Source organism: Dermochelys coriacea, chromosome 3, assembly GCF_009764565.3.
Source record: "Dermochelys coriacea isolate rDerCor1 chromosome 3, rDerCor1.pri.v4, whole genome shotgun sequence".
Classification (NCBI taxonomy): Eukaryota; Metazoa; Chordata; order Testudines; family Dermochelyidae; genus Dermochelys; species Dermochelys coriacea.
The window spans coordinates 46,412,491-46,435,606 of NC_050070.1; the positions used below are offsets into that span (position 1 = coordinate 46,412,491).

The window sequence follows — 23,116 nt, forward strand, 5'->3', positions numbered from 1 at the left end:
GGTTTTTAAGCTCAGGTTTGACAAAGCCCTGGCTGGGATGATTTAGTTGGGGATTGGTCCTGCTTTAAGCAGGGGGTTGGACTAGATGACCTCCTGAGGTCCCTTCCAACCCTGATATTCTATGATCTGGGGTGAAATCCTGGACCCACTGAAGTCAATGGGAGTTGTGACTTCAATTGGGCCATGAGTCCACCCCTAATTTTTAGTCATATTTTTTAACCAGTACATAGTGATGCTGGGACAGTTTTTATAGTGTGGATGCTAAAAGCTGTTGAACAAAACTGTAAACCCTGTTCATGATGAAAACCACTTCAAGCCACGTAGTGCTGCCACACCCTTCCAGAACACCTAATTCCAGCATGCTTCCAATACATTGTTTATTTATTTGAATGATCATTTACTACAGTTAGCATTGTCTACAATGGGGCTTAGATGAGCCATTATATAGCGGTCAGCTAATCTGTTTTCTTTTTGGTATGGTATCATATACTGGAACTGGCTTCTTGTTTGCCCCGGGGGTGCTCAACCCCTGCTCTGCCCCAGGCCTCACCCCCACTCCATCCCTTCCCCCAAGCAACCACCCCAACCCCTTTCTGCCTCTACTCCATCCCAGCCCTGCCCCACTCCACCCCTTCCCCCAAACTCCCACTCCCACCCCACCTCTTTGTGCCCCCGCTCTGCCCCTGCCCCACCTCTTCTCACCCAGTTCCTCCCTCTCCCCCAAGCACACACCATTGCTGCTCTTACCCCATCCTGCTAGCACCTCCTACACACCATGAAACAGCTGACTGCGGTGGGTGGCAGGCCCTGAGAGGGAAGGAGAGGAGATGACTGTCTGGGCTGCTGGTGGGCGGAAGGCGCTAGGCGGGGAGGAGCTGGCTACCGGTGGGTACTAAGCACCCTCTCATTTTTTAATGTGGGTGCTCTAGTACGGAGTTTGCACCTATGATATCATATATAAGTTAAGATATGAGAATACTGCTGTTGATTTCTTTCCTCTCACTTTACCCAGTAAAAGCTAACTATCTGGAAGATGAGACATAAGTATTTGCATCTGTAGTAATAGATGAACTTAGTATTTGTCTTCAAAAGGTACAAGATTGATTCTGAGGTATGCCTTCGACTAAAATAACTACTGCTTTCCCCCTATACTCTAGGCCAGTAGTCCTGTCAGAGAAAGAAATTAGGTTGATTTGGCATGATTTTTTTCTTGACAAATCTCCATTGGCTATTACTTATTACCCTATTATCCTTTAGGTATTTACAAATGGATTGTTCACTAATCTGTTCCAATAGCTTTTAAGGTATTGAAGTTAGGCTGACTGGTCCTCTTTGTCCCCCTTTTTAAAGAAAGGCACTATGTTTGCCCTTCTCCAGTCCTCTGGGATCTCAACCATCCTTAATGAGTTCTTAAAGGTAATTGCTAATGGTTGTGAGATTGCTTCAGCTAGTTCCTTAAGTATCCTAGCATGAATTTCATCAAGTCGTGCCAACTTGAATACATCTAACTTGTTTAAATTCACTTTAACCTGTTCTTTCCCTATTCTGGCTTGTGTTCCTTCCCCCTTTTTCTTAATATTAATAATGAATTTTTCTCTGCCTGTTCTTCTGAACAAGCTATACCCCTCTATACCAATATCCAAATCATGAGTTTTATATCACCAAATCTCAGAGATGTCATTTGTCATAATTTAGCTTACACACTCTTGTAACTAGTGCTATGCCATCTGAGTGTACATTGCCACTTGTTTATTCTCCATACACCTTGCATTTATATATAGACATAAAAAATGACCAGATTCTCCTGCTGTTTTCCCTCTAGTTGCTTCTCATCCCTCCCCCAACATCTAACCTTCTGTTAAAGTCACATTTTTTATACCTACCTGTCAACTTTTGTCACCTGCCCCCTTGGAACATAGTTTAAAGCCCTCCTCACTAGGTTGGTGAATCAGTGTCTAAAGATGCTCTTCCCCTTCTTTGTCAAGTGGACCCCATCTCTTCTAAGCAGTCCTCCTTCCTGAAACAGCATGCCATGTTTGAGGAAGCCAAAGCGCTTCTGTCAACACCATCCGTGCAACCATGCATTCAACTCTAGGATGCGTCTGTCCCTGCCTGGACCCTTACCCCCAACTGGGAGGATGATGAGAATACCACCTGTGCCCTGACTCCTTCACCTTTTCTCCCACGCCATACCTGATAATATCATTAGTGCCCACAGCGATGAGCACTATGGAGTGGTCATCCGAGGGATGGACGAGCCTCAGCAACCTTTCCATGATGTCACAGATGCAGGCTTCAGGCAGGGAGCTCACATCCTGTAATAGCTGTCAGATCAGCAGATGGATGCATTTGTCTCCCTTAGAAGAGGGTCCCTGAACACCACCACCATATGTCTCCTCCTCTTGGGTATAGTGGCCTAAGCCTCTTATCCTTGGGGAGATGTCCAAGTTCCCTCTAAGCTGCGTGGCCATGCAGCAGGCTATCAAGGGCTACTCAGGTGGGGAGAGGCACTTCTCCCCCGGTCCCAGCCCTGAAGCTGCTGCGGCTGGGGAGAGGCATATCTCCCCCGTCCTCAGGCTGCTGCAGTGAGGAGAGCTGTGGAGGGGAGTCCTCTCTCCCCACCGCAGCCCCAGGGAAGCTTAAACCCCAAACCCCCTCATCCCCAGCCCCACCCCAGAGCCCGCACCACCACCCTTCACCCCAACACTCTATCCCAGTCCTGAGTCCCCTCCTGCACCCTGAATCCATCATCTCCAGCTCACCCCAGAGCTCTCATTCCCAGCTGGAGACCTCACTCCCCGCACCCAATGCTCTGCCCCAGCCCTGAGCCCCCTCCTGCACCCCAATCCCCTTATCACCAGCCCCACAGAAAAGCCCTCACCTCCAACCAGAGCCCTCAGCCCCCTGCACCCCAATGCTATATCCCAGCCTTGAGACCCCTCCCACACTCTTAACCCCTTGCTCCACCCCCACATCACCTCTTATTGGTGCACATAACAAAATTCATGCTGCACATGGAGGTAAAAATTAGAGGAGCATTGGGGGGATGTGCCTCCTCTTCTTCAGCCATTGAGGTCTCCTTCTCACTTGAGGACCAGGGTAGTGGTTTCAGCACTGTCTACTACCTGAGGGGGCCAGAAGCCAGTCTCCTCCCTGCAGAGCAGCCAATTCTCCTTCAACCTGGTCTCGCTGCAGTCATCTGTAGCTGGCTAGCAACCTCTATCTCAGCTGTCTCCATATACACCCAGTTGGTGAAATACTTATGCTACTGGATGCTTTGCAGATGTCCTGAGGGACTCCACCAAGAGACACCTTTCACACTGGGTGGTTCCCTGTGCCTGGCTTTCATCAGAGGGGACATGCAGACTGCTTTCCCAGCAAGTGAAGACCAGGGTCTGGGAGAAGTTTCCAGGGCTAGGATGGCTGTCTGGTCAGGACCCCTCACAGATGTGGGCAGAAGAGCTAACTGTGGTGTGGACAGCATGCCATTTTCTTCCCATTGCAGGTACTTCATTATACAATACCTGAAAGTTAAAGGGAGTATGGGAGAATACTCTCTTCCTCCTGGCTTTCCTTTACTGGTGAACTCAACTGGCTAACTCTCTTCATTTTTCCAGCCACTGAGAGCCTGTGTGCTTTTTGTAACCTGGCCCCCATCATAGCTGGAATAGTGACTCTGATGGTGTCGCTAGAGTAGATATGGGGACAGAGTAGGCAATGGGGTTTGTTACAGGGATTGGTTCCTGGGTTAGTGTTTCTGTGGTGTAGTGTCTAGTTGCTGGTGAGTATTTCCTTCAGGTTGGGGGGGCTATCTGTAAGCAAGGACTGGCCTGCCTCCCAAGGTCTGTGAGAGTGAGGGATCGTTTTCCAGGATAGGTTGTAGATTGTTGATGATGTAAAGATCATATTAAAGATCTTTGAAAGGAAGCAGGCATTAACCCACCTAACTACGGGGCAATTTATCACAGACAGTTAGCAACAAAGTCTAGATTTCAAACACAGCAAACCAGTAACCCAGCCCAGAGTCCTGTCAAATTCCCAGCACAGAAAAGTGCTCTGTTTTTGTCCCCCAATATTAATTAATAGCAATAACACAGAAGTGCTCCAAAAATACTCACCAGCTGGATAACTCCCATATTTGTTATTTGTTACTTTCCCTATCAGGATAATAAATTAATCTCTGTGTTTGTTCTCTCTCTCTCCGCTTAATTTCTTCAAATTGCATTGTTGTGAATTAAATTTAGTCTGTGATTTCCTTCATGACTGAAGATTGTTAATATGAAATTCATTTCTCTTGTTAGTGTAACCATCTTTTCCAGCTATTTGCTAAAGTAATCAGTTTAAAATAATAGCAGAATGGCAGTTCATTGCTACTGTCAGGAAGTCTAACTATTTTAATAGCTAACATTTCCTTTTATGGGGTTTAATATATATATCTAATAACATATCTATGTATGTATTGTGATGGGGCAAGGTCAGATGGCTATGGAAGAGTAGTGGGAGATAGATATATTAGCTCCTGGCTAAACAAATCCCTGGTACCAGGATAAGTGAAATGGCAGCTGCTCCAGGTCAATTAAGACACGGGGCCAATTAAGAACTTTCCAGAAAGCAGGGAGAAGGCTAGGTTGATTGGGACATCTGAAGCCAATCAGGGGCTGGCTGAAACTATTTAAAAGTCTCCCAGTTAGTCAGGTGGGTGTGCATGTCAGGAGCTGTGGGAAGAAGTTGCGTGGTTAGAGAGGCTGAGTAGTACACACCATATCAGGTACAAGGAAGGAGGCCCTGAGGTCAGGGTGAAGTGGAGCTTGAGGAAGTGAGGGCCGCTGTGGGGGAAGTAGCCCAGGGGATTGTACATGTCATGTTTCTAAAAGGTCAGCTACCATAGCTGATACTATTAGTGTCCCTGGGCTGGAGCCCGGAGTAGAGTGTGCGCCCGGGCTCCCCCCCCAACCTTTGCCCCCTGATTAATCACTGAGACTGGGAGACAACAGAGGCTTGCAAGGAAGGATAATTTCTCCTCATCTCTCTCGCTGGCTTATGATAAAAATGGCTCAGTAGACTGTGACCCTTGTGTCTAGAGAGAGAAGGGTTACGTGGAGGGTCACAGTGAGCCTCTGAGGCTAGCGAAATCTGCCAGGAAATGCGGGACCCACGGAGGCAAGGACAGAGCTTTGTCACAGTATCTAATAACATATCTTTGATATTTGTTACTTTGTTATTAGACATTGAGGTATTTCTGTCTCTTTCCTTTAATTAAATAAATTAAAACTCATAAAAGGAAATGTTTGCTATTAAAATAGTTAGACTTGCCGACACAGTGGCAGTGAACTGCCATTCTGCTAATTTTGAACTTGATTATTTTCACAAATAGCTGGAAAAGATTGTTACTTCAATGACATGGTCAATTTCATACTAACAGTCTTCAGTCATGAAGGAAATTTAAGGGAACTAGTCACTGAGATTAAATTTAATTCACAGCAATGCAGTTTGAAGAAATTATAAAGGAGAAAGGGACAGAGATTTCATGCAGAGATTTATTTATTATCCTCAGGCTCATGGGAAACAGAACATATCAATTATGCATTAAACCATGTCAATTATGCATTTGCAAACCTGTTTGCAAAGAAAGGAAACCTTGGAAATCATTTACCATAAATTTCTTGTATAACTACTAAGCACTCTGTCATGTTGCAGTCTGGATCCTTCCAGCAGAAATGCTACATGGAAAAAAATATTCAGATTATGCTAAATATTGATATTCTTCAAAGACCTAAATCAGATAAAAAGGCACAATTAAAGCTAGGCAATTATTTCATTGTGAATAGAGCGGGACAGATAAATACAAAAAGTGATTATTTAATGTTTTCTTGAATAAACATTGCAAGCCAAATTCTCTGCTGACATAACTCCTGGGCTCCAGTGGAGTTAGGCCAGCTGGCTGTGTGGGCCATTGAATTCATTCAGTCATTATTTTTGGGCTCTGGAGTCTAGATCTCAGTCTGCTGCAGGTTTTTGTATGTACTCTGATGAATTTCAGGCTATTTTCTCTTTCTCAGATTAGTAACCAGAGAAGCTAGGAACAGAAATATTATGTAAGTGCCAACAATAGCCAGCCTATACATTTCCTTCAAATGTTCAGAGATCTGGAACATCTGCCAGGAAAGTACAGCAAAATAAGGAAGTATAAATAAGTTAATTAAATTCACTTGCCTAGAAATGGTGTGTCTTATTTTATGTATGCCCTGCTCCCATTTCTTCACCCTTTTCCCCCTCCTTCTATGTCTTACCATTCTGTCCATCTCATTATTTTATTTCTGTAGTATTTCTTGATTTTTACTCCTTTTCTTTCTTTTACTCTGAAAAGCAACATCTCACTTCCTCTCGTTATTGTCTTTTTTTTTGTAGTCACCCCCATTATTTTGAACAAACAATGAAAATAGAAAATAAAAGTTAGACAACATTTGATTTTCCTTTTCCAGAATCAGTTTGAAGTATGAACCTTGATTCAGGAAAACACTCAAGCACCTGCTTATCTAGAGGGCCCTTTTAAGTCTCATCAGCTTCAATTAAACTGAAGTAAAAGTGCCTAAAGTTAAGCAGGTGATTATGTTCTTTCCTGAATGGAGAAGCTTTCCTGATTTATGGTTTTAGATTTATGGTATGTAACATTTGTCCCCTGTTTAGCCTTCCTATCTGGCACTTCACTTTTTTTCTAAACCTTTGATTGACTTATTCAGCTGGAAAAAATGCAAAACAGAAAAGTGTGTTTAAAACATTTATTGAAAGAACAGTTAAAAAAAAAAGTGTACAAAGTGGGTTACTTTCCATTTCCATGCTTTTTTACCTTCTTCCTTTTTTGGTTGAGGTGGGGTGGAAGGTGAGTGAAAAAACAAGGAGAGCAAGAGCAGGAGGGGAAACCTGCTGAAAATCTAGAAGCCAAAAACGGAAAGCTGAAATCTTTCAGTTTCCAAAATCTAAACTGAAGCCACATTTTAACTCAAATAGAAATGAAATGAAAATATTCATTTTAAACTGTGTTTTGAAAAATAAATGAAGTGAATTTTTCACGGTGTTTAGAAAATTCCCATGGAAAATCCCATTGGATTTTTCCAATGAAAAACATTGGGCTTCTGACCAGCTCTGTTTATCATGTATCTTTTAGTCTGTTGCTAGTATAACTTAGCCTGATTTGCATGATTGTGGTTGTATTCACTACAAGATCCTATGTCTGTTTGCAAGTCTGAGTGAATCAACAGGAAAAACAGACTCCAAGGAGAGACTGCTGAATTGGAATTAATTTGCAAACTGGATACAATTAATTTAGGCTAATTTAGAGACTGGGAGTGGATGGGTCATTATACAAAGTAAACTATTTCCCCATGTTTATTCCCCCCCCCACCCCTCAGATGTTCTTGTCAACTGCTGGAAATAGCCCACCTTGATTATCACTACAAAAGGTTCTCCCCCCACCCACTCTCCTGCTGGTAATAGCTCACCTTAAGTGATCACTTGTGTTAGTGTGTATGGTAACACCCATTGTTTCATGTTCTCTGTGTATATAAATCTCCCCACCGTATTTTCCACTGAATGCATCAGATGAAGTGAGCTGTAGCTCACGAAAGCTTATGCTCAAATAAATTTGTTAGTCTCTAAGGTGCCAAAAGTACTCCTTTTCTTTTTGCGAATACAGACTAATACGGCTGCTACTCTGAAACCTAACAGGAAGTTAACAGGAAGTGTGGCACTACATACTGTCCTATGCAATATGTGACTACTTGAAACTTCCTGTACAAGCCTGAGGCTATACAACATAGGAAGAAATTCTAATTGGAGGTTGACACAATCTAATTTTTAACGAAATTAAAATATGTTGAATTCAAACAAACGTCAATATAATGGCCTCCTCCAAAGAAGAAAACTGTGTTGAATGGACATCATGGAGTAGTTGGAGGATGCTGTCTAGTCTATAACTCAAACATCTTGCACAAACCTCTTTAAATTTAATTTTTCAAATATAATTTTATCTTTCTATTATTTTTGATGGTTAGTTCCATCATGTATTTAAGTTAAACAGGCCTTCAAAAGTGTTTTAGTCCAGTTTTACACCAAAACAATGGTGATACCAGTGGTATACCCATGGCAAATCTGGCCCAGGGAATCTGAGCTGGGCTATATTCAATATCAAAAGGATGCCATAGTATAATGCACCGGTCCTTATATTCTTGCTTCTTGCTTGCATTTCCACTTTGGAAGAATGCACATACCTGACTGTGAGCTTAGTTGCACAAAATGTTTTTTAATTTTTTAAAAAATTTCTATAAATGTTGACTCTCTGTGTACCTGGTTTTCTCTCTCTACTTTGTTGAGCCTTTAAAAATTATTAGTCTGAAAACTAACTAATAACCCCTATTAAATATTAATTTTACCTCCATGTCTGATCATACAATATATCTGATATCAAGTGTCAAACAACTGCATTACAAGTGGGAGATAACAAGGGAAAGCATTAGCAACTGTGTCAGGTAGCCAGGGTGCTGCAGTACTTTCACTTCTAACTAGAGTTGGAAAGGTAAAGAACAGTCACAGATCCATAAAAAATCCATGTGTGTTTTAAAAGAGGATTTGAAAGGCTGCCTGCAGCAGATTGCAGTGAAGAGCGAGGTGCTCTAAAGATTGTGATGGATGGTGTAAGCTTTACAAAGCTCACTCAATGGCTAGCTAATACGATGGATGCCCCAGCTTGAGCGAAGGTGATCGTAAATACCATCATAAATATTTGCTCAGGAAAGACCCTGGTGATAAATCTTTCTGTAAGTTTCTATAAATCATTTTACATATTTATCCTTCCATTCCTTGAAATAAGAAAAGGAGTACTTGTGGCACCTTAGAGACTAACAAATTTATTAGAGCATAAGCTTTCATGAGCTACAGCTCACTTCATCGGATGCATTTGGTGGAAAAAACAGAGGGGAGATTGATATACACACACAGAGAACATGAAACAATGGGTTTATCATACACACTGTAAGGAGAGGTTTCAGAGTAGCAGCCGTGTTAGTCTGTATTCGCAAAAAGAAAAGGAGTACCCGTGGCACCTTAGAGACTAACAAATTTATTAGAGCATAAGCTTTCGTGAGCTACAGCTCACTTGCATCCGATGAAGTGAGCTGTAGCTCACGAAAGCTTATGCTCTAATAAATTTGTTAGTCTCTAAGGTGCCACGGGTACTCCTTTTCTTTTCACTGTAAGGAGAGTGATCACTTAAGATAAGCCATCACCAGCAGCAGCGGGGGGGGGAAAGGAGGAAAACCTTTCATGGTGACAAGCAAGGTAGGCTATTTCCAGCAGTTAACAAGAATATCTGAGGAACAGTGGGGGGTGTTGTGGGGGGGAGAAATAACATGGGGAAATAGTTTCACTTTGTGTAATGACTCATCCATTCCCAGTCTCTATTCAAGCCTAAGTTAAGAGTATCCAGTTTGCAAATTAATTCCAATTCAGCAGTCTCTCGTTGGAGTCTGTTTTTGAAGCTTTTTTGTTGAAGGATAGCCACTCTTAGGTCTGTAATCGAGTGACCAGAGAGATTGAAGTGTTCTCCAACTGGTTTTTGAATGTTATAATTCTTGACGTCTGATTTGTGTCCATTCATTCTTTTACGTAGAGACTGTCCAGTTTGACCAATGTACATGGCAGAGGGGCATTGCTGGCACATGAGGGCATAAATCACATTGGTAGATGCGCAGGTGAACGAGCCTCTGATAGTGTGGCTGATGTGATTAGGCCCTATGATGGTGTCCCCTGAATAGATATGTGGACAGAGTTGGCAACGAGCTTTGTTGCAAGGATAGGTTCCTGGGTTAGTGGTTCTGTTGTGTGGTTGCTGTTGAGTATTTGCTTCAGATTGGGGGGCTGTCTGTAAGCAAGGACTGGCCTGTCTCCCAAGATCTGTGAGAGTGATGGGTTGTCCTTCAGGATACGTTGTAGATCCTTGATGCTGCATTGCAGAGGTTTTAGTTGGGGGCTGAAGGTGATGGCTAGTGGCGTTCTGTTGTTTTCTTTGTTGGGCCTGTCCTGTAGTAGGTGACTTCTGGGTACTCTTCTGGCTCTGTCAGTCTGTTTCTTCACTTCAGCAGGTGGGTATTGTAGTTGTAGGAATGCATGATGGAGATCTTGTAGGTGTTTGTCTCTGTCTGAGGGGTTGGAGCAAATGCGGTTATATCGTAGAGCTTGGCTGTAGACAATGGATCGTGTGGTATGATCTGGATGAAAGCTAGAGGCATATAGGTAGGAATAGCAGTCAGTAGGTTTCCGGTATAGGGTGGTGTTTATGTGACCATCGCTTATTAGCAGTGTAGTGTCCAGGAAGTGGATCTCTTGTGTGGACTGGTCCAGGCTGAGGTTGATGGTGGGATGGAAATTGTTGAAATCATGGTGGAATTCCTCAAGGGCTTCTTTTCCATGGGTCCAGATAATGAAAATGTCATCAATGTAGCGCAAGTAGAGTAGGGGCATTAGGAGACGAGAGCTGAGGAAGCGTTGTTCTAAGTCAGCCATAAAAATGTTGGCATACTGTGGGGCCATGCGGGTACCCATCGCAGTGCCGCTGATTTGAAGGTATACATTGTCCCCAAATGTGAAATAGTTATGGGTGAGGACAAAGTCACAAAGTTCAGCCACCAGGTTAGCCGTGACATTATTGGGGATACTGTTCCTGACAGCTTGTAGTCCATCTTTGTGTGGAATGTTGGTGTAGAGGGCTTCTACATCCATAGTGGCTAGGATGGTGTTTTTAGTCCTCTCCAACGCATCATCAAGGATCTACAATCTATCCTGAAGGACGACCCATCACTCTCACAGATCTTGGGAGACAGGCCAGTCCTTGCTTACAGACAGCCCCCCGATCTGAAGCAAATACTTACCAGCAACCACACAACAGAACCACTAACCCAGGAACCTATCCTTGCAACAAAGCCCGTTGCCAACTCTGTCCACATATCTATTCAGGGACACCATCATAGGGCCTAATCACATCAGCCACACTATCAGAGGCTCATTCACCTGCGCATCTACCAATGTGATTTATGCCCTCATGTGCCAGCAATGCCCCTCTGCCATGTACATTGGTCAAACTGGACAGTCTCTACGTAAAAGGATGAATGGACACAAATCAGACGTCAAGAATTATAACATTCAAAAACCAGTTGGAGAACACTTCAATCTCTCTGGTCACTCGATTACAGACCTAAGAGTGGCTATCCTTCAACAAAAAAGCTTCAGAAACGGACTCCAATGATAGACTGCTGAATTGGAATTAATTTGCAAACTGGATACTCTTAACTTAGGCTTGAATAGAGACTGGGAATGGATGAGTCATTACACAAAGTAAAACTATTTCCCCATGTTATTTCTCCCCCCCACAACACCCCCCACTGTTCCTCAGATATTCTTGTTAACTGCTGGAAATAGCCTACCTTGCTTGTCACCATGAAAGGTTTTCCTCTTTTCCCCCCGCTGCTGCTGGTGATGGCTTATCTTAAGTGATCACTCTTCTTACAGTGTGTATGATAAACCCATTGTTTCATGTTCTCTGTGTGTGTATATCAATCTCCCCTCTGTTTTTTCCACCAAATGCATCCGGTGAAGTGAGCTGTAGCTCCCGAAAGCTTATGCTCTAATAAATTTGTTAGTCTCTAAGGTGCCACAAGTACTCCTTTTCTTTTTGCGAATACAGACTAACACGGCTGCTACTCTGACTCCTTGAAATGTTATTCAGGGAGATGGTGGAACAAAGAAGAGCTAAGGAAATGCAATCTGCAGGGATGATAATGCGCCCGTTCTGAAAAGTACCAGCAGTCTTTGGTGTGGAGATTACAGACCAGACTGCATTCTAGTCACCGGATCCTGAAAACAAATATGCGCATGCTTAAATTTATGCACATGAGTAGTCCCAGAATCAACAGGATAGTTTGCATGTATCCCTGTTCACAGGAGCAAGGCCTAAGTATTCTATTGTTTGCAAACTAATTGCTGAGCTGACAATTGCATCTCTGATTCATGAAGACCAAGGGCCAGATTGAAGTGCAGGCCACCCATTGGGGAAAGGCAGAGGCAAGGTAAGGCTGTAAGAAGCTGCGGTCCTTGAAGCAAAATACCACCCAGAGCTCCCCATGAAAAGGAGTATCTAGCATTCATTCCCCTCCACAGGAGCCTACAGGTCATGTGCCTTGTTCTTCCATGCAATCAGCCCTGCTTGCTGAGGCTGGGGCTCAGACTCTCTCTTTCCCACATCCCTTTGTAACCTGCATCTGGAAGCAAGGAGCAATTCTAGAATGTATAGCACATTCGCATGAGTTTGTGAACAAAAGGGCCCAGTTTGACTTGTGAGATCATATTGTTAATAAGCATTGGGGTCACCTGCCATGTGGTCAGTGTATTTACCTTATGAAGATTTTAAAACATTGCTCATTTAGAATTAGATCTGGTGAAATATAAAATTGTTCTTGACTGTGTCTTGGAGAATAAGGCTCTTATCCTAAACTGTAAACCAAACTCCAGTGGGCTATGGCTGTGTAAATAATCTGATTGCCTTGTTTAGGTGATTTCGGAGGCAGTTTTCTGATAATGAGATCAACATCTACTTAAATTGTTTTAGCTGAAAATCTGTGTTTATCATTTTTAACATCCTGGCAGCTACAAGGCTAGTTTTGCTTGAGTTATATGAGTGTTTTTCGTCTTTATGTTCTAAAATTGCTACTTGCTTACAGATGCAAATTACAAAGAAGTAAAACAAGTAGCACGTTGTTCAAATTTCTGTTTCGTTGTAAATGAGAAAACCACAGGGGGAAAAACTCATAGATTGATGCTATTATGCTACAGCATAATTCAATTCAGTTTAGTCCTGTAATATTACTTTGTCTGAAAATTAGATTAACTACTACAATCCTGAAGTCAGATTTTAGGGATAAACTCCATGAATTCCTTCCATGTTCTTCCATCAGGAGGATGGGCTTGTACCCCTTACCCACCCATGGAAGAATCAATGGAATCTGATCCACAGTTGTCACCAGATCTGCTATGAGGTCCTGTTGAGGCTCCACAGTAAGGGGCCGTTTGTATCTCCTCTCATCAATCTCTGCTGGCAAGACTGCTTTATACCAGCTTCATTACAAGGGCTTCTTCTGCCAGCACTTGCCTACCAGGACCTTCTATGAAGGGGGATTTCATTGATTCGAGGGGACTGTGGAAAGTCTTTTGCTGTCTTTTAGGTGGAATTCCCATTATGTGCTGAGGCAAAAAACTGAACAGTCCCACCCTCTTGACCCCAGCCTGCACTCTTTCTTCCCAGTCTTTGTGTAGTACCCCAAATGGGCAGGAAAGGATGAGAAGGAGCTGGGGCCATGGCTTACCCTGACACCTTCCCATATACCTATAGGCCTGTGGGACTGGATAGCTCTGATGTGGAAGTGAGGGAGGAAGTATACTATAATCTCTATTTGCCTGGGACACTCTTGGAAGCAGAATTCATCCCCAAACTCATCCATGGTTGGCATTGGCTCCATACCAACTTTTACTCTAGGAAGTGTGTCATTTGCACATATTAGTGGTGTGGCAAAAACAATGAAGCAAGTTTAGGTTTTCTTCTATTTCCGAATTTTTTTCACAGGTAAACCAATTGGGTGTGTTGATTTCAGTTAGGATGTAATTGTTTCAAGAGACTGCTGTGATAAATGACTGTGGTTCCATTAATCTGCCAGCTCTATTCCTATGTCATTTGCTACAGTTAAAGGTGCCTTGTTTCAAAAACAACTGTTTCAATTTAGAGACTAACAAATTTATTAGAGCATAAGCTTTCGTGAGCTACAGCTCACTTCATCGGGTGAGCTGTAGCTCACGAAAGCTTATGCTCTAATAAATTTGTTAGTCTCTAAGGTGCCACGGGTACTCCTTTTCTTTTTGCGAATACAGACTAACACGGCTGCTACTCTGAAACCTGTTTCAATTTGTGGTCCATTCATAAGCAAAAGGTTTTTTGGCCATAGCCTGTGTTCAGGCTGGTGTAAATCTGCTGAACGCAGTAGAGTTGTACAGTGGCACATGCAGACTAGTGGAGTGCTGATGCAGGAGAATTATGGAACATCAAACTGTGGGCCAAACTCACCACTGAGAAACCCACAATGCAACTGTACCGATTCAATATGGTGGCACTAGGTGTGAGCCAGGACAACATTTTGTCCTTTATGAATATAATTTCTCAGATTTGATTAGAAAATACATATATTGCTAGGACACAAAACCCATCCATCAGTAAAGCTAGTGAAATAAGCATAAGGCATGAGGATGTATATTGGATCAGTCATAAGAATTAAACAGACGCTTTCTTCTTTGTTAAAAATAATCTCCATGAAGATTAAAAGCTACATTCATTATGTATCTTGTAGGTCCCCTCTGGAGAATCCGGAACCAAACCTTTGACCTTCACATTTGTTCCATCTATCGGACGACTTCCGACTCACTTTCAGGTTGTAGATGTCTGTAAACTGCTTGTGAGATCTTCAGAGGAGCCAAACAATGAAAGCTGTCAAGAAATTATAAATAGGGTAGGATTTCATGTTGACATAGTTTTACATTTACTTGAAAGGTATGGAAAAGTCATCCTGACTGTCACTGAACTGGTATTGTTCCTCCTTAACCTCTTCCCTGTTGGAGTTTGAGTGTAAATTCCAGGACCATCAGAGAAGCAGCCATGCAATATACATAGAAACATGGGAGTTGCTATAATGGAGCAGACTGATGGTCTGCCTAATAAGGTATTTTGCCTTTGGCGGACTTTATACCTGAAGTAAACCACTCCCCATCTCCATAATGTTTCTGCCAATTATGTAATGATATATCATGATGATGTGATGAGGGTGGAAAGGGGACATGAATAGGTACATTCAAATTATCATAGTGGAATACACCAATAGTAAGTCACAGAATCCTGCCTTCAGCAATGGCCACCACTGGATGCTCCACGTGAAGGTGCCAGTCCCCATAATTATTCTAATTCTGCAAAAATACTGCAGTAAAATTAGAGTTTCTTCTATTTTGAAACTGTCTATGAGTTTGAGATGGGTGCTCTACACTTGCAGTGGGGAGTACCAAAGGAAGCAGGTATCCTTTGCTAACTGGGACAGTCTTTGAAGTGCAACTGCTGAACAGCAAAGGACATGTCTTACTGACTTCAGCTGGTGAGCACTTTATCTCCTGCAGACCAATATCCTGTGTAACTTTTGGATTTAGGTAGTATAACTACAAATGTTCCTCTTGATCATATATAAATAATTTTTTAAAATGCTGCTAAATCATTTGCCTCAGTGATTTTCTGTGACAGTGAATTCCCTAGGCTCACATTACGCTGCATAGGAAAATATTTCCTTTGCTTTTCATTTATTTTTGTATTATTTGAAAGCATAAATATGATCCTCTGATTAATTTCCACACTCCTTTTGGTCTTGTCCCTCCAAGTCCTTTTATGCTACATAGCTGGGAATGCAATTTGGTGGCACTCCAGTTCAAGTAAACATAAGCTACAAATGGGGACAAGTAGTGTGCAGCACTAGGAATAGTTCCTGAACTGAATGGAAGTCTCAAGCACCTTGAACATCTTCTCCCCAGGGCACAGCATTAAAAAAACGGTTGAATGTGGGCAGAGAATGGGCGTGTCTGAGGAAACTGAGTTTAAATGTAATCCTCATCTTGCAAATAGTCACTTAGTTATTTGCTCCTTCCTTTGACCGTGTAGCTGCTACTTGCAGCAGGAGTGCCAGAAACTCCCTAGAAGTGGGAGGCCACCGGTACCTGAACCATGCACCCACACATGCTCTGCCCCTTCTCCTGAAGTCCCACCTTCACCCCACCTGTTTTCCCAAGGCCTGACCTTGCTCCACCCCTTCCCCCCAAGGTCCCGTCCTTGCTCTGCCTCTTGCCCTGAGGTTCCCACTTTTAAAAGTGATGGGGCTATGGCTCCATGACCACCACCTCTCTCAGGAAGTGCTCTCAGGAAGAAGAATCATTTTCCCTGAGTTCTGTGTCCATCCATCACATTTCAATATGCTCTAATACAGGCAGCACTCATGTATGTTGAGCAGCATTAGGACCTTCATACCCCCTTTTATTCTCCTTTCCAAACTGAGCACGGCCAAAATTTTCACAAGTGAGTCTCCCAAACTCAAATTTAGATATCGAAATAAGTGGTCTGATTTTCGAAATAACTTATTTCCCTGTAACTCCCATTGCAGCCAATGGGAATCTAATTCTGTAGAATGCCCCTTACAGAGCATGCAGATATAAGCCTTACCGGTGATTTATTTCATACATCCATTCATCTGCCTGATCCCTTCTGCTAGGCAAGGGAAAACAAAATACAGCAATCCTTTCAAATATTGGATGACTCAGCAATGCATAAGACATATGCAAAGGATAACACTACTGTTGCACTTGCCGGGATAAATACTAGAAACTGAAAAAGCAGAATATTATCTGCTGTAAAAAGAACAATTGTGCTTTGTGCTAAAATGCTTACCCTTAAATGTACAGTAAAGCTTCCTGACCTCACATTTGTTTGTTTCCTCTTTCCAAAGAATGCCCTGGATTCAGGTCCTTTGTTCCTTTGTTGCTATGTATGGGTTTTGCCCCAGATTTCTCTGTCAGATAGTTGTGAGTGGTATTGTCTGTTCTTGTGGATCCCACAGTCAGAATTCCATCCCCATCATGTCTGCTTTAGGCTGGCCTCACAGCTCATTCTGCTTGACTGCACCCATCCTCCCTCCCAATTGCAATGTTATTCCCAACATCAAACCCAATCTATTGTTTTGACTTGAGTCTCCCATTTCTGTGTTATGTAGCTAGAAAGGCGACAAGTGTCTCTCTTTATAACAGATTTAATGTATGGGCCAGTGTGTTGGTGGGAGGGAAGGTGCCGGGAGTGGGAAAGCATGCCAGTGGAACAATAGAACAGCCAACTTCTGTTCTCTCGGACACACCCAGCCTAGGCTGGAGCCTGAGATCTTGGCTTATCTTCTGGGAGATTGGTAGCATAATGCCAGCTAGTGCTGCAAGCTAAAGGTTCCTTCTGCTTTTATGGAGAAACACATAATATTCAGCTAAATTGGAATTTATTTTAATGTGTTTTGCAGTCTACCATAGTCTCTGATGATGTGGCCTTAAAAAGTGGAATCAGGCAAGACAGTGAATCCACCTATCACTCAGGCACCAGCCAAAAGATTTTCCAACCAAAAGAGTATAAGATGAGCAAAGGAGACATTCAGGAGAGTGACCTTTTCAAGGCTGAGTTTGTCTTTATTACGGACTCTGATGAAGGAGATGAAGAGACTGTTTCCAGAAACAGTGTTCAGCAGCCTTCTGTAGGTCATGGCACTGGGCATGCGAGATGCCAACTATTGGCTACCTCCCACATTTCTTCTGGTGGTGAGTCCAGCAAACCTCATGGTGACCTGAATGTTCCTGAGACACAATGTGCTGCGCTGTCGCACAGTGCTGCCCGTTCCCCCAAACAACGCCAGGTAAGTTATTATTTTAACTCTCCTGTGTGGGTGAGATGTGCACGTAAACTTTTACTTGCCATCTCTTTTGGGATGTGGTCATCCAGTTCAGCTCGGGATGGATGTCGATTACTGGCTGCTTTTTGTGGATTATTAGTAACTTCTCTCTTTTGCCACAGTCAGTAGTTCTACATTTCTAGCTAAAAGTGGGTATGTGTCTCACAGTAGAGAAGATGCATAAAGGGAGCAGAGGTGAAGGTGAGTAGCTGGTGCAGATCTGTTAATCTTTTTCTTCTTGCCTCTCTGATCTACTCATTACAACACAATCTAAAGGTGTAGGGCTAGATTCTCAGTTTGTGAAAATTAGCATAGCTCCATTGAAATCAATCGATCTTGGAGCTAAGCTGATTTACCACTGAGGATCTGGTATGTAAATTTTCCCTTCTCTGAACCTTATGCAGTCATTGACGTCTGCGCAAAGAGGGTGTAAAATGCTTCTGTTCTAAATTAATGTCATTTTTCATTGTCTTTGCACAGGTGTAAATGACAACTCAAGGTGCAAGGCCCATTCTGTGGGCTTGTCTTCACTGCAACAGTTAGTACACTTGAGTTACTGCACTTAACTAACTCAAGTGAGAGTGACCCCACTTCAAAACCACACTTGGAGTTACAAATAGTGATTGGATTAGCAGCACAGAGTGACTGGATTAGCAGAATGATTAGAGTGGATTAGCTGCAGATGAATTGCTGTAACTTGAGCGGCAACACACCCACCCCCCACTCCCCTCTCCCCCCACCACCACCATTGGCCAGGGAGTTTGAGTTCAAAGCACCACTTAACTGAAACTTCAGATTGTTTTGTGTGGATGGGAGTTGAGTTAAGGGTAACCCTTGAATTATAACTCAAGATAACTGTGCTGTGAAGACACACCCTCTGTTATCCTATACATGACACATGGTTTTATATTAGGCAAAATTTAGGACTCTGAAGAAAAAAATAACTAATGGTGTTCAGAGTTTATTTTATTTGGAGATGGATTAATTTGAACCAGAGGGTAAATAAATTGTGCATACATTCAGAAACTTGATTTCTGATGTTTCTGGAAGGAGCACAGATAGTCTCCAGGGAACTGTAGATGGGGAAATAACTTTCTCTTTTTTAAAACATAATTGGCCAGATCCTCAATTGGTGTAAATTGACGTAAATCCCTTCACTTCAATAGAGCTGTGCTAGTCCGAAAATCCAGTCCTTTGGTGTTTTTTAAAGAGAAAATAAGACCTGTTGCTTTCTCTAACAAAATGAATAATTCTTGATGTCCAAAGGTCAACTCCTGATGTCCTTATTCAGTTTTTACTCAAATTCCCAGTGATCTCAATGTTCTCATATGACTTTGTGACTGAGTAAAACCGAAAAAGAAAGGAGCTTAGGATATAATCCTTCACAAGGAATTATTCATTTGGCTGTGCTCAGTCCCAGTGAAGTCAATGGAAGTATGATGGGATATACAAACCCCACACTGGGCAGCACAGGGCTAAGGAATTAATGTGGGTTTAGGCAGCTCTGGCCCACGACATATGTGAGAGATGTCAGTACTGGAGAGAGGAGCTTAAAAGGGAGAAGACCAGCTCAGCTCGTGGCACATGAATCAGGAGAGCAGGTCTCCAGTCCTCAGGTCCAGAGCAAGGATTGGCTAACAGCAAAAAGTCCTCAGCTGAGCACTGCCTGGAGACCCCTCCCTGAAGGAAGCATGGATCTGTTGTGGATCCACCTGTGATAAGACTCTTGTTTTATACTGGTGTCCTTAGTTTGACCCACAGCTTTGCAGAAGCATTCTGGATAAGAGTTTTACCACATCTGTGGGATGACTTGTTGGTGTGGGTTTGTTGACAACCAACAAGAGGGTGGACTATCTGGGGCTTAGTCTGAGGACAGAGCCTTGTGAGACTTGACTGGCATACAGGAACACCTGGACACCGCAGAGCAGAGGCCTGGGTGAGTGCTAGAGCCTGGTTCAGGGCCTAGGGAGTGCCCTGGGATAGGAACCCTGCTGATAGGAAGTTTTGCCTGAGTAAGAAACAAAAGAATTGGTCCTTGATGAGGCAGCTTACAAGAAATGAAAGATCTAGAAGATGAAAATTTACTTGTGGTATTTGAGTCCACACAGATCATGGAAGGGTTAGTTAGGAGTTTTCTCCAGTAGCAGCTATCAAATATATGGCAAAGCTTTTATAAGGGAAACAGAGAGTAATATACATTCCATAGTTTCTTAATGAGTTTTTGATGGTCTGACAAGCAATAAGAGACTTGATTGGCAGTGTTGGAAAAAAATGTAGCCTCTGTCCTTCTGTGCAGGGTTTGGAAGAATTCAAATAGTCTGTTAAACTGTATTAATCCTATACCTGAGTTTATGCAGGGTAAATGTTTATTATGCCTGATATGTATGCCTCAGGTGTATACCTTTCTAGGGCATTGTTCTAAAGACACATGGCTGACAGATCAACAACTTAATGTACTCTTCCCATCTTCTTTATTGTCTAAATAATAGCTGTTACCCTGTATGTGATAAATAGAATACATTTTGACTAAGCTGCTTTTTTCTGGTGTTCAAAGTCCATCTCTACTGAGCCCCTCTCAATATTTCTATGGTAACTCGCTTGCTTTTAGTGGTTTAGTATTTAGTGTAGTGATTTAACCCTAAAATGAAGGGAAATTATGAAAATTTATAATGGCTACATTACTTATACCGGATGAAGTGGCACACGCCTGTAATTCCAACTACTTGGGAGGCTAAGGCTGGCAGATCGCTTGAGCTCAGGGGTTCTGGGCTGCGATATGCTATGCTGATCATGTGTCCGGTGCCACGGAAAGCCTGGCCAGTGGGTGGCTGAAGGGCTGGCTAACAACACAAACGATGCACTGTGATCAGCGCTCTCTCTGGGAGGACTGATTGGACAAGGTGATATTATTAATCTGCTAGTAAATTTACTGGTATTATTCACAGAGGTGTCTCTTACATAGGAGTCTATGTTGTAAAATGATCTTGGTTACAAAATCAACAGTGTGGTCAACTTTGGTGATTGTACATATATGTTTCCTGTCTGTGGGGGAAGGAGAACAATGACTGACACTGAAGTAAACATATATTCCAAACACCCTTAACTTGCTTGACCATTGCTGCAAAAAAATTAATGTCATATTCAAAGTATGAAAAGCAGTTCAGTATTTCAAATTTAATAACTTATTAGTTATCACTTCTGCTCCCCTCACTTCTTGTAAGCCTGAAGTGGTTGTTAAAGTAGCCAGGAATCATGAGGCAGGCAGAGATCATAAATCAGCCAGTTCTTTCCTTTTTCTCTTCTGTAACACTCATGCTCCACCCACATGGCATAATGGAGCACCAGTTGCCCCAGAAGTGAGAAGTCACTAGATCAACTCATGTGTTAATGAATTACTAACAGATCAAATGTTTAGTGAATAGGGAGGAGAAAATAAATAATAATCCATGTTAAAACATGACAGATGTGAGTTTAGATTCAGCTGATGAATGATGGCAGATGCACATAAGGCTGCAGGGTGGCTCATCTTTTGTAGTTGTGTATTAGGGCATGGAGAGAACATTCCCTCATTTCCCCCTTGTGCCCTCACACAAACCCAGACACCTTGTGACTAGAGGGTATAGGTTCTCCCCAACCCCTTCTGCATCTGCCAGCAAAGCTGGTCATCCATAGATGGGAGTGAATGGTGCACCCTCTCTTTGTACAGGCTCTTGCTTTAGGCCATAACCTAGCCCTTATAAAACAAAATAAACTACAATAATCTGTAGTTTATCAGCATTCTGGATTCTGCTCTCTTGGTATCTTTGAGAGTCTGCTTTTCATATTGGCTCCCACTTCACAGACACAATGAAATTTACAAGAACACTCACTTTTTAAAGGAAATGTAAGAGTTTCAATATCAGATCTCTGTGTTTGTCTTTGGGTAATCTACGTGGAAATCCCAGGTTACAAGGCAGGATGTCCCGGATGTTCTTTTTCTGACCGTATTAGGACAAGAGATTCCATGAAATAGCTAATAGGAAAGCTATCCATTAACACTTTAAAAACTCATTAACCTTTTGATGAATTCAGCCCAGTGTTTCATGTCCTTACTGATCATAAGCAGAAGTAGTAGAAGAAATAGTCTGTTCACAGATCTCTTACATGCCCCATGCTGTATAGGCGCCCCACAGAAACAAACACCTAACATAAAAGATTAATTCTTACTATGGCATTGGATTTCAGGTTCGGTAGTCTTGCCAATAATTTTGCAAGGTCATAGTTTGTGTGTGTGTGTATATATATATAAAACATTATATATATACACACATATATTAAAAATATGTGTAGGTGTGTGTATTTAAACCCAGTTATAAACATAATTATGAGAAATCTAAAAAACAAAGTGCCCATCAAAGAGTTCAGTTTGCTTCAGCTAGATTGTAAGATCCTTGAAGTAGGGGACATACTGTTTTAAGTTTATAAACTGCCAAGTCCATTGCTCAATAGATGATAAAAATAGTAAGAAGTAAACAGAATGCCAGATACATTCTTCCCTCTAAACTGCCACAGAACTAATTCCTTATTATAGTGATAGCACAGTGGTGGAGGTGGTGCTGCATGAGATGTTAAAAATTGGGACCTAACCACTTCTAGGACCTGATTCTTGTTTATACAAAGGCACTTTCTACAGCTCTGGCACTATAGAGAGGCATTGAAGTAGGAGCAAATTACATCTACCCTCACTTTCAGGCCAGTGGTGTAAAGAGGCTATAATGAATCAGGCTCCTAATCTTTAAAGGTCCAAATATACTTTATGTAAGACAGCAGTTCTCCACCGCGGTCCCCTGGGGGCCTCAAGTAGGTTTGAGGGAGTCTGCCAAGCAGGGCCGGTGTTACACTCACTGGGGCCCAGGGCAGAAAGCCAAAGGTGGGAGGTGCGGTGCTAAAGCCTGGGGGCCCAAGCCCTGCCACCTGGGGGTGAAGCCAAAGCCTGAGCAACTTAGCTTAATGGGGTCCCCTGTGGCATGGGACCCGAGGTAATTGCCCTGCTTGCTATTCCCTCCCCACCAGTGCTGGCCCTGGCTTTTATATGCATTGAAATAGTTGTTGTGGCACAACTGGGCTGTGAAATTTTTATAGCAGGGGTGGGGGGGGGGGGGCTCAGAAAGAAAAAGATTGAGAACCCTTGCTGTAAGAAATGGGGTCTTAGCTCTAGCATCCTGAGCAAATTCCATTTTCCTGTAGGTACTTGTATTCGCTCTTTCTGTTTCCTCAACAGATTCTGCTCTTCCTTGCAATCCTTATGTGTTGGTTGGCAGCTGATGCAGTCAACCTGAGATGAAGCTACATTTCAGCAGACTGTGACTTGATCTATGTACACATTCACCACATCATCTATGTGGTCACCTTTTAAAAGTGAACAATAGTTACCACACAGTGTCACAGTTTCTCCCTGTACTTAACAAAGGAAATACAATACCTGTTAGAAATTACTGACTTAGTTTTAACCATTATGTTTTCATTGAATTATT

At 42.6% G+C, this 23,116-nt stretch overlaps 1 protein-coding gene across 5 annotated transcripts in view; it reads left to right on the forward strand.

The window, feature by feature from the left end:
- Window positions 1–23,116, forward strand: part of LOC119853212 (muscular LMNA interacting protein) — a 187,922-nt gene that overhangs the window by 63,930 nt on the left and 100,876 nt on the right. For 4 of the 5 annotated variants that reach the window (XM_043510376.1, XM_043510377.1, XM_043510379.1 and 1 more), the window contains 2 exons: window positions 14,442–14,600; window positions 17,181–17,567. In XM_043510376.1, the coding sequence (XP_043366311.1) occupies window positions 14,442–14,600; window positions 17,181–17,567 (546 nt within the window). The remainder of the gene's footprint in view (window positions 1–14,441; window positions 14,601–17,180; window positions 17,568–23,116) is intronic. The other variant, XM_043510378.1, reaches the window with a different exon arrangement.